At 51.3% G+C, this 9,651-nt stretch overlaps 1 protein-coding gene across 2 annotated transcripts; it reads right to left on the reverse strand.

The window, feature by feature from the left end:
- Window positions 1-1,413: 1,413 nt before the first annotated feature.
- On the reverse strand, window positions 1,414-8,599 carry MYMK (myomaker, myoblast fusion factor). Of its 2 annotated transcripts, none has more exons than XM_031601412.2 (5): window positions 8,260-8,599; window positions 5,961-6,075; window positions 3,896-4,044; window positions 3,175-3,291; window positions 1,414-2,577 (listed from the first exon to the last, which is right to left on the reverse strand). In XM_031601412.2, the coding sequence occupies exons 1-5, from the start codon at window positions 8,392-8,394 to the stop codon at window positions 2,431-2,433; spliced, it is 663 nt and encodes a 220-aa protein (XP_031457272.2). In that variant the 5' UTR covers window positions 8,395-8,599; the 3' UTR covers window positions 1,414-2,430. The 2 variants fall into 2 exon arrangements, with proteins under 2 accessions (XP_031457272.2, XP_089977390.1); XM_090121264.1 differs by lacking the exon at window positions 8,260-8,599 and adding an exon at window positions 6,130-6,303.
- Window positions 8,600-9,651: the final 1,052 nt, after the last annotated feature.

Raw genomic sequence — 9,651 nt, forward strand, 5'->3', positions numbered from 1 at the left:
TCCTAAATCCCCTCATCCCAGCCCTGCAGGGTGGCTGTCATCAGGAGGGGGCAGTGAAGGGGACACTTTGGCCATGAGTGCTGCAAAGGGACAGCACTGGGCCCTCCTGTATGCGGGTGCCCATTGGTGTGCAGTGGGATGCTGCTCTGCCTTGTGCTGACAGCAGATGCAGGGCTAGAGCAGAAAACACAGTCCCTCCCCTCTCATTCATTTTTTCCTTTTTTTTTTCTTTCTTTCCTTTTTCCCCCTTGGGCCGATGGTAAAAAAGCCCGGGCGGTTTCGGCTCCACAAAACCCAAATGCCTTTTGCAGCATCAAGCCTGGATCCCATAAGTAATATCCCAGCATTGGAGAATAACCCAGTATATGAAGTAGACGGGGAGCTATAAAGACGCTTTAAAAGGGGCAATAAAAGTTTTGGGTTTCATATCGTCTTACCAAAGAAGAGAATAACAGAGAAGCAGGAAATTTCAGTAGCAGACATGACAAAGGTCACAGCACTCAGACTGCACCTTAGACGAAAACACCTCGTCTTATGAAAACAGCAAGAATTTTTGGCAGGGGCTCAAGAGCTCTTACAGGCAAAGCTCTCAGCAGCGCTAAAAGGTTACAAGAGACTGTTTTGTCTACGTTGCTGTAAATGTTTATAATATTTCCTTGCATTTGTAGTGCATGGGATATCCTGGCCGGGTGATAGCGAGCTCAGTCTCTGCAGGCAGGTGTGGGGTGCCCTGCATTGCCCCGTGGATGCTGGTCCCACCGTGGGCACCACGGATGCTCCTGGCTGTGGTGCAGCTCTGAGGATGGGTGCTGGTTTGGGGATGGGTGGTGGGAGCAGAGCCTGAGGGCAGCAATAGGGAGAAAGGAATATAGACAAACCTCGCTGCCATTTTGCTGTGTGTAATACCCTTTTTGGATGGTTGGGTTTTTTTTGGGTTTTTTTTTTGGTGTAACACCTGAGTACACAGCAGGTGGGAGCAGGAGCTTTCATTTACTCAGCTGGACCTTAGCTCATATGCCCTCCTGGCTTGCAAGGGATCTGTCAGCCTTTTTACAACCTGCATTTAGGCACCATAACCCACTGCATTTATCAGCAGCTCCCCCCTGAGCATTTTGCAGGCACGAGGCTCTCCCCATGCTTGTGAGCTCAGCTGGAGCTTCCCATGGGGAACATCCCCAGCACTGCTGCCCTGCAAGAGCCAAACAGCCACAAAATGTGTTTCGGGGTTCGAGTCCCTCTGATCAATGGCTGCAGCCAGTGGTAAAGATGTGCATAGAGATGTGGAGGCTGGATGAGCGTTTGAATCCAAAGCAATGAACCCCTGCTGCATTCAGGATGCACAGATGTGCTGAGGATGGCTCAACAAGTGATGGGCAGAGCATTGCATGCACCTTGCAGATGGGCTCTGGGGGCTGCCTGTATTCCAGCAAGTCCTGTTGGTCGAGGTGCCTGCAGAGCCCTTTGGGCACACTTTGCTCTGCATGCAGCTGGTTGGTTGTGCCACCAGCTTGCCAGTGACTCCTGGACACGCGGGGCTCCGTGATTCATTTGTGTTTTTGTTGGAAAGCTGCACAGCTTTGGTCGTTGCCCCATTGCAGGAAGTGGCTCTGATGAATGACCGGGCTGGATTTCTCTTCCAGAGGAACCCAGGCTTAATGTGGGCTTTCTGTGGACATCACTGTATATCAATACTGCTCTAATTGTCCATGACATATAGTCTTGGCGTATTTCCCAGACAGTCTAAATAAATCATACACTTCTGCTATAGTAAATAGTCTGTTAGAGGAGATGTTAGAGGCTTACAGCCCTCCCCCCTCTCCGAGAGCTTTGCTGTGCCCTCTCATTTTCCTTGGGCTTCCAATACTGAGGATGCTTGCTGTGAGCGCACCTGCTGTCCTGGCCAAAGCACCCAAAGCTGCAGCTACTGGTGGGGCAGGGAATGGGGTGGCTGTGCCCAAGGTGTTTGGGGCTGGAGCAAGCCAGGGTTGAGCTGGGAGGGGTTTTGCACCACTTGAGAAATGCTGGTGTTGCACGTTTGCCAAGTCTTTGCAAATAAGTATTATTTACATCAAGAGAGTGCATAAATAAAATAGTAAATATCTGACAAAAATACAAAAATCTCACAAAAAGGTTCTGGGTGTTACAAACAGAGAACTATGTGCTCAAACTGGGCCTGAAGCTCTGGTCCTCCCGGGCCAGCAGAGGGGACAGGGGAAGGTGACGTGGCCAAGAGCACACAGGGCGATGCAGAGCTCTCCGGCACAGGGGCACACTCCATACAGAGGCTTCTCCAGGGGAATTTAGCAAAGCGAAAGCACATCAGCTCAGGCTGATGGTGGAAAGAGCACACCATCCCACAGAAGAAAAGCCCTGGGTGTGTATGGAGCTGGTGGGTAAAGATCCTCTGGAGCAAAGCACCATGCGGGGGGTTCAGACGCAGCAGCACAGCGTGGAGCAGTCAAGCCTGGCAGGGCTGCCAGGCCCCCCAGCTTTCTTGTTCTCCTTGGGCAGCAGCAGCACGAAAGCCATGGCCAGAGCGCAGTGGTAGAAGCTGTGCACATAGGTGTAGTCCCACTCCTGCAAAGGGGAGAGCATTATTGGGGCAGCGGGTGCAGAGTGTGGGGGTTCTGCAAGTAGCCCAAAGGAAAGGGATAAAAAAGATATCCTGAGTTCTGCTGTCAGAGAAGAAAGGATTTCCAGCCTTAAAAAAAAAAAAGGCAAAGTGGATTTAACACATTCCAATTTGCACATTTCCCAATTGGAGAATGAAGTGTTTCATTACCCTGCAAAGGACGAGGCTGGGAAGGCTGGGGAGGGAGGATGGGGTGCGGTGGGGGGGGACGCGCTGCAAAGTGACATTTTTATGTTCTGCTAGAATGTGCAATTACTGCATGCTTTGAAAAATAACCCTCGGGGATGGCGGCGAGGTCGGATCTCACAGCTCCCAATGCACGCAGCAGCCGTAACGGTGTGGGTGGGACGTGTGAACTCTCATGCAGAACAGGGGCACTGGGCAGTGGTGGGAGCAAAGGATGAAAGCAGGGCTGCGTGCACGCAGGAGCCAATGGGGCCTTCACCTTGGCGTGAGGAAGGTTTGGATCTATTCGGGCCACAAATGTTAGCCAAGGTGATGGCTGTGCCCCCCTGGAGTGTGGATGAGTGTGCAAATGGTACCTCAAAGAAGAACCTCAGCATCAGTGCTAATGCTCCGAAGCAGAAGCCAGGACCGATCTGTTGGGTATAGACGCTCTTGTCTGGATACAGCCCTTTCTTCTCCTTCATCTTTTGTAGCTGCAAGCACACAGAGCACACTGAGCAGCCTCACCTGCAGCCCGCAGGGGCTCCATGCCCAGATCTCATTAATGCTAACACAAAGAACCACAGAATCACAGAACCATTTGAGTCGGAAGGGAACCCTAAAGGCCACCTGATCCAATGCCCTGCTGTGAACAGGGACACCTGCAACTCCACCAGATGCTCAGAGCCCCATCCCCCAGCCTTGGGTTTCTCAAGGGACGGAACACCGCCACTTTTCTGGGCAACCTGTGCCAGTGCATCACCACTATTGTAAATTTTTTTTCCTTATATCCAGTCTAAATCTCCCCTAACACAAAGCCATGAAACACCCTCACACAAAGCCATGCAAAGCTGCAGTCCTGCTCTGAGGCTGTGAGCTCTGCCTGCACTGGGCAAGCCATGTGCTCCACTCTGCCTGTTGTTTTTTTTTTTATTGCACAATGCTGGATTCTCAACATTCAGCCCCAAAACCTGAGCTAAGGATGTGTGCGCCCTTGCAAACCCAGCCTCTGTCTGAAAGACAAGTTTAACTTGGGGCTGGACCTTGAAAACCTCTTGCAGGTAATTGGAAAGCCCCAGGGATGCCCTTTGGACGCACCCATTTCACGGTGATCACCAGCACAGCTGTCCCAATGGGTCCTGAGTAGATGCCGTAGCCCCAGCGGTCATGGTAGGTCCTCACAGCGATGGTGAGCACGCCAAACATGACGAAGGTCGACCTCTTTGGTTCATCAAACTCAGCCAGGGCTGTGGGCAAAGAGCATGGATTTGGCTCAGCTGTTTCTCCTGCTCCCGTGGTGGGGAGAGCAGCTCCCCAAGCCTCATCCCAGGGACCCCAGGATTGGGTCTGGGATTGGTTGGACTAGATGATCTCAGAGGTCTTTTCCAACCTTAATGACTGGGACTGTGCTTTAGGTTAGGGTTAGGATTAGGATTAAGATTCTACAGCCATCAGTGCTGGGATGTGCATTCACCCCTTCCCCTTGGCTCTGCAAATGCAGGGAGCTCAGCACACTTGTAGGGCTGACCCTGGCAGAGCCTGCTGCTGCCTCAACCGAAAAATCATGGATGAAAGCAGGGATCTTGCAGCTGGTGGAGCTGTGCTTGGTTCCTGCTCTTCCCAAAGCCCTCCCAAATTTCCTGGCTGTGGTGGGGATGGGGCTCCAGGCTGATGGGCGACACCGGCACCTGCCTGGGTTTGCAAGCTGGAAGTCGCCAGTGCAAGTGAATTATTGAAGGCTTTTGTTTAACACAGAATGGGGTAATAACTGATAAAAGTTATGGATCCCAGTGGGCTCCATGCTTTTCCAGCTCGCACAGCTGTGTTATGGCTGTCCTGGATTTGCATTCCGGGAAGCGTGCCCGAGGGTCTGCGTCCGCACATGTGCGCCTGGGCTTTACAAGGCACAGCCAGAGGCTTCCCTGGGCTGCAGTCAGTGCACCTCCATGTCCTTGGATCAGGTTTTTATAGGGAGTTTGGCTAAGGGATAATGTCCGCATTTTAATTCTCTGTTGTTTCCCTGCGGGTCAATATTTGAAACATCTTAGTCTGGGGTTATTTATTTAATTATTTACTTATTTATTTATTGTAAGATTTTTTTTTTTTTTTTTTTTTTTTTTGAATGCAGTAATGAAGAGATCGAGTTGAAATTTTGCTGCAGGGAACCGAAGTGTCTGGATCAGCGCTGACCTTCCCTGACATTGCTGTCATCTACTGAGAAATGTCCTTTGCAGACCACGTGCTTCGCTGCCCTTTCTGAGCAAGCACGGAGCTGCAGGTCTGCAGCCTTCACCCTCCTCTAGTTCTTTCATTGTGTTCATTCCTATTATGCCTCGTTTCAGTGGTAAATGAGGAACAAGAGGAGAAAAATAGAGAATGGAGGGATTGCAGGAATAGGAAACCTGAATGTGTCAGAGTTAGGATTTTTAATGAAAAGCAAGTAGAATACCTTTCTGCCTTTTCTAATCGGATCTAATAATTCCTAACAGCCCAAACCAGGCTTGATAACCAGGGAGATAGATTTGTTTTGCCTAAACCACTTTGGTTTGCTTGCTACCAAGGGAAGTGGCAGGTTCTGCATTTTGAATGCCTCCATGTCGGGATGTGAGCTGTTCCATGGGCAGAAGAACTTCAGCACACAAACCAATGGGCGCAGCATGGGGAAAGGGAAGAGAAAAGTGAGGTTCCCTGTTGTGTGAGGTCTCAGACCAAGTCATCCTGTAGTACCCTCAGTGCTGGTTCCTTGGACCAAAGCACAAGACTGCACGAGCCAATCTGAAATAAACAATTCTGCTTATGTAAAGAGATAATGATGGAAGAAGAATGCCTGGTTGATTATAACAGCAGGCTCCAGGGCTCTGTTTGTCTCCAAGAGCAAAGCCATCCCAACTACCATGCGGGATGGTTTTGGTGTGCATCCATCCACTAGGTGCAATGACTTTCCAAGGCATGTGTGGTGCACAGGCAGCCCATGGCAAGGAGTTTGGAGCTAGTTAATCCTTAAGGCCTCTTCCAACCCAAGCCATTCTGCAATTCCATGACATAAAGAAAGACCAAACCATGGCGTGGGTTGACTTCTGTAAGAGCAGAGTGATGTAGGTGGAGCTCCAAAGCACCCACCTGCAACCAGCACCCACCTGCAGGGACCCTGAGCTGTGCTTACCCATCAGGGACACCCAGATGGACAGAGCTGTCCCATAGATGCTGAAGTACTCCAGGATGTCATAGCGCATGAAACACAGCACCGATAAGCCAGGGCCATCACATGCATGGTAAATCTATTCAAAAAAGAAAAAAAAAAGAAAACATTAGAGAACTAGATTCTTACCCACACACAGGTAAAATGTATCTCCTCTTATCAGTTGGTTTGAAACAGACTCTGTGCGGCTGCTAAACCATAGGAGCAGAACAGTCCCAGATCCACCAGGGTTGCTGATGTGCAGCACTGAATCTACTGGAGAGATAATATCACCAAACCCAATGGCAAACCACCTGAGTGCCAGCATCCTTCTGTCCTATTATAAATTATCTGCAGACCGGCTCTGCTTTGCCTTCCAGGCACTGCCAGAATTTGCACTGTGATGACCACACTGCTGTTGTGTGCAGGGACCCACAGCTGCCTTCTTCCAGCAGAAGGCAGGGCTCAGACAGTTTTGATTCTAATTGCAAAAGATTCTTGTAAAAGAATTCCTAATGAGTTTCCCAATGAAACATATCTAGATGCCAGATCACTGTATGGGCTAATTAGGATTCCTATGGCCAGTCTGGATACTGGGGAACTCACTCATTAGTGCCTTCCCTTAATGTCTGCTGGTTCCTGCCCACTGCATGTTGCTCATCGATTGGGATATTTGCAAAGAATCACTGTCACGCAACACAGATGCAGACCAAGCCAAGAGAAATTCTGCAGAGCGATCAGAGCAATGCTCCTGCCTGGTGCTCACCTTTCCCTATCTGCTCCCAGCCCTACTCACTTCCCAACACAAGCACCATAGCACTGGAAAGGTCCCAGTACTGCTCTGCTTGGCCCCGTGCCTTTGGGGCAGCCCCACTGCCATGCAGAGCAGGGATGCTGCCATTCTGTATCATGGGTATCACTCTGAGCCCTTTGGCTCACCGTGTTTTCTAGAAATGATAGCATGATGGCCATTGTTCTTCTCTCTGCTTCAGGCTGTGTTTGGAGATCAGGGGGGAGAAGGGCTGAAGGAGAAAGAGTGGCTTTCTGGCCGGCATCGTGACACTTGTTGGGCACGGCCACATGCAACCCAGGAGGGGATGTGACAAGAATGGGGACGGCAGCAGCTGTCACCCCCTGCCCCATCCGGGTGGCAGCTGCAGTCCCTTCCCCACGCGAGGATTTCGGCTCCGCGGTCAGGATCAGTCCCGCCTCCCCTCCAGGCATACGCCAATTTTCCGACGGGTTTCTGGGGAAGGTGGAGCAGACACAGAAGCGGTGCAAAATGAAATCGTAGATGTCTGGCTTCCCCGGGGAGCTGGGAGGGAGCTGGGGGAGGGGAGGGGAGAGGGGGTGCTCGGTGGGGATGGGTTTATTGACTGCTCCTGGGGTCTTTATGGAACTGGCAGAAGTTTTCCCCTGCATTGTGCTTTAAATGGTGGATCCTCAGGAATAAAAGTATAGAGGGCTTTACCCTCAGTTCTGCTGCAGAAGAGCTGTTTGCACCAGGAAGATGCCTCGCTACCCACTGTCTCTGTGTCCCTGTGGGGGGCACAGATTGCTCCATGAAATGCCTTAGGATGGGTGGTGAGAAACGAACAAGAGGGAGGCAGGAGGTGCTGGCTTTCACACCACTGCCACAGTGGAGGGGTAAAACTTATTTTCCCCGATAGCTCAGCAGCATATTTTAGCCTTTCCTTCCCCCCTACAAAAGTCCCTGACTCCAGCATGGCTCACACCACTACTTAGCAATTGCAAAATCAAGAACTTGACTGTGTGCTTCTGGCTACGAGGACAGAAGCATAGTGAGATACTCTGAATGGCATTTAAACCCTCAGTCCAGCGTGGCTATTTCCCAGCTGTAAAACAAAGAGAGGATTCGCTCCAGAACACTGTGATGAATCACTGTTTCACATCCAGACCCTTCCTAAATTCACCATGAAACACCACTACGTCCCCTTAAGGACAGCCCTCAGCACATCCACCCAAAGAATCCAGAGCCATAGAATTATAGAATCGTTTGAGTCAGAAGGGACCCTCAAATGCCATCTGGTCCAACTCCCTGCACTGAACTGGGACGCTTACAGCTCAATCTGGTGCTCATATCCCCACCCAGCCTGACCTTGGGTGTCTCCAAGGATGGAGACGTTCAAGAACGCACTGCACACGGTGGGAGATAGATGAAATTGGGCATTCTGGTGGTCACTTGGTGACATCCCCACTCACCCCCACGAAGACCCCCCCTGTTCCTGACACTGGGAGGGAGGAAACACACATGCACTCTTACCGCCACGAAGAACATGGTGAAGAAGTAGACCATGGCTTCCATGTGGAAGCGCCGCTTGGCCGCGATGCTGATGGTGGGGAGAAAAACCAAAGTGCTGAGGGTGGGCAGGAGGAGTTTGGCCACCAGTGAGCCCATGGGTGCCTGGTGGGCCGGTGACTCCTAGGTCCGTGTGAGCTGCTGGAGATGGAGGAGAAAACAGACGTAGAGAGAAGGCTTTAAACTTTAAATGTCCGGAGAGCTGCAGGCAGGGAACAGCTGCGGGCTGTGGCACAGCTGAGCCACCCAAGCACTCCATTCCCTCTTGGATAACAAAATTCTTGGGGCAGCAAATGCTCCATGCCCTGCAATGCCCCAGCTGTTTGTGCCTTTTGACGGCTGTGGTTTGCTTAATGCTGGCTGTAATGCACATGCGTTTATTGCACACACCCATGGAGCTCTGAATCTGGCTTTTATCCCTGGAGGAGAGGCGTTGGGGTGCAACAAACACGGGAGCAGCATCAAATCTGAGCCAGCATCCTATCTGGTATGAAATGCTGCCTATCCACGCGTGTGCTTGGGTGCTCAGGAAGGGTGAAACTCAACCCCATGGAAATTCAAGAACTGAGCTTTCCCTCTGCAGAGAGGAATAGGAGCAGATCACTGGGCGGTGTGGGAGGGAAGGAGACCAAAAGCCAAGCAAAGTTTGGGCTGCTAATCCACTCAGTGGCTTCTCTCTTTTATTATGCCTTTTTATTATATCACTGCTGCTCTCCTCCTAGGTTAATATCTTTTCCTTGGAGCCTTGCAGGGATTCTCAGCATCCTTTCGGTCCAGCTGTTCTCATGAGCAGGGAGCAGGAATGCTGAGCTTGAGCAAGCGCCTTTGTGCTGGTGGGGTTGGGAGGGGGCTGTGGGCTGCTGGGAGCCACCGGCTGTGTGTGAGCTCTATAGCATGGGTTTGCCCATGCCTCTGATGGGAACGCAGGCATGCATGGAGAAAAAGGCTCTGTGAAAGCCTCCAGCCAGGCTGGAAAGGGAGGAAGAGTCACTTGGGTGCAATCAGGATGGCCCAGTAGTATCAAGGTGTAGGCACAGGAGGGTTTGCTGGCAGCCTTCCTCCAGGCACAGTGTGATGGGATGAGTAGGGGTCCTGTTCTACAGGATATCTCAGGTTGGATGTTATGAAAAACTGCTGTTCTGAAAGAGTGGTGATGTGGTGGCACAGGCTGCCCAGGCAGTGATGGGGTTACCATTCCAGAACCGTGGAGATGTGGCACTGAGGGACAGATCCGTGGGCATGGTGGGGTGGGTTGGGGATCTGAGAGGTCTTTTCCAACCTGAATGATTCTGTGGTTCTGTAACTGGTCAGGTCTGCAGGTGAGCATCCCTTCACAGGGCGCTGCTCAATGCACGT

The sequence above is a fragment of the Phasianus colchicus genome, chromosome 19, assembly GCF_987193195.1.
Source record: "Phasianus colchicus chromosome 19, bPhaCol1.hap1.1, whole genome shotgun sequence".
Classification (NCBI taxonomy): Eukaryota; Metazoa; Chordata; class Aves; order Galliformes; family Phasianidae; genus Phasianus; species Phasianus colchicus.

Excerpts from the sequence above, each read along its gene's own strand:
- MYMK (XM_090121264.1), bottom strand. The coding sequence starts at position 6,303 with ATGCTGGCACTCAGGTGGTTTGCCATTGGGTTTGGTGATATTATCTCT. Across the intron at positions 3,292-3,895 it reads TGGTGATCACCGTGAAATGG|CTACAAAAGATGAAGGAGAA; the intron begins GTGCGTCCAAAG and ends GTGTGCTTGCAG. Across the intron at positions 2,578-3,174 it reads TGCTGAGGTTCTTCTTTGAG|GAGTGGGACTACACCTATGT; the intron begins GTACCATTTGCA and ends TCCCCTTTGCAG.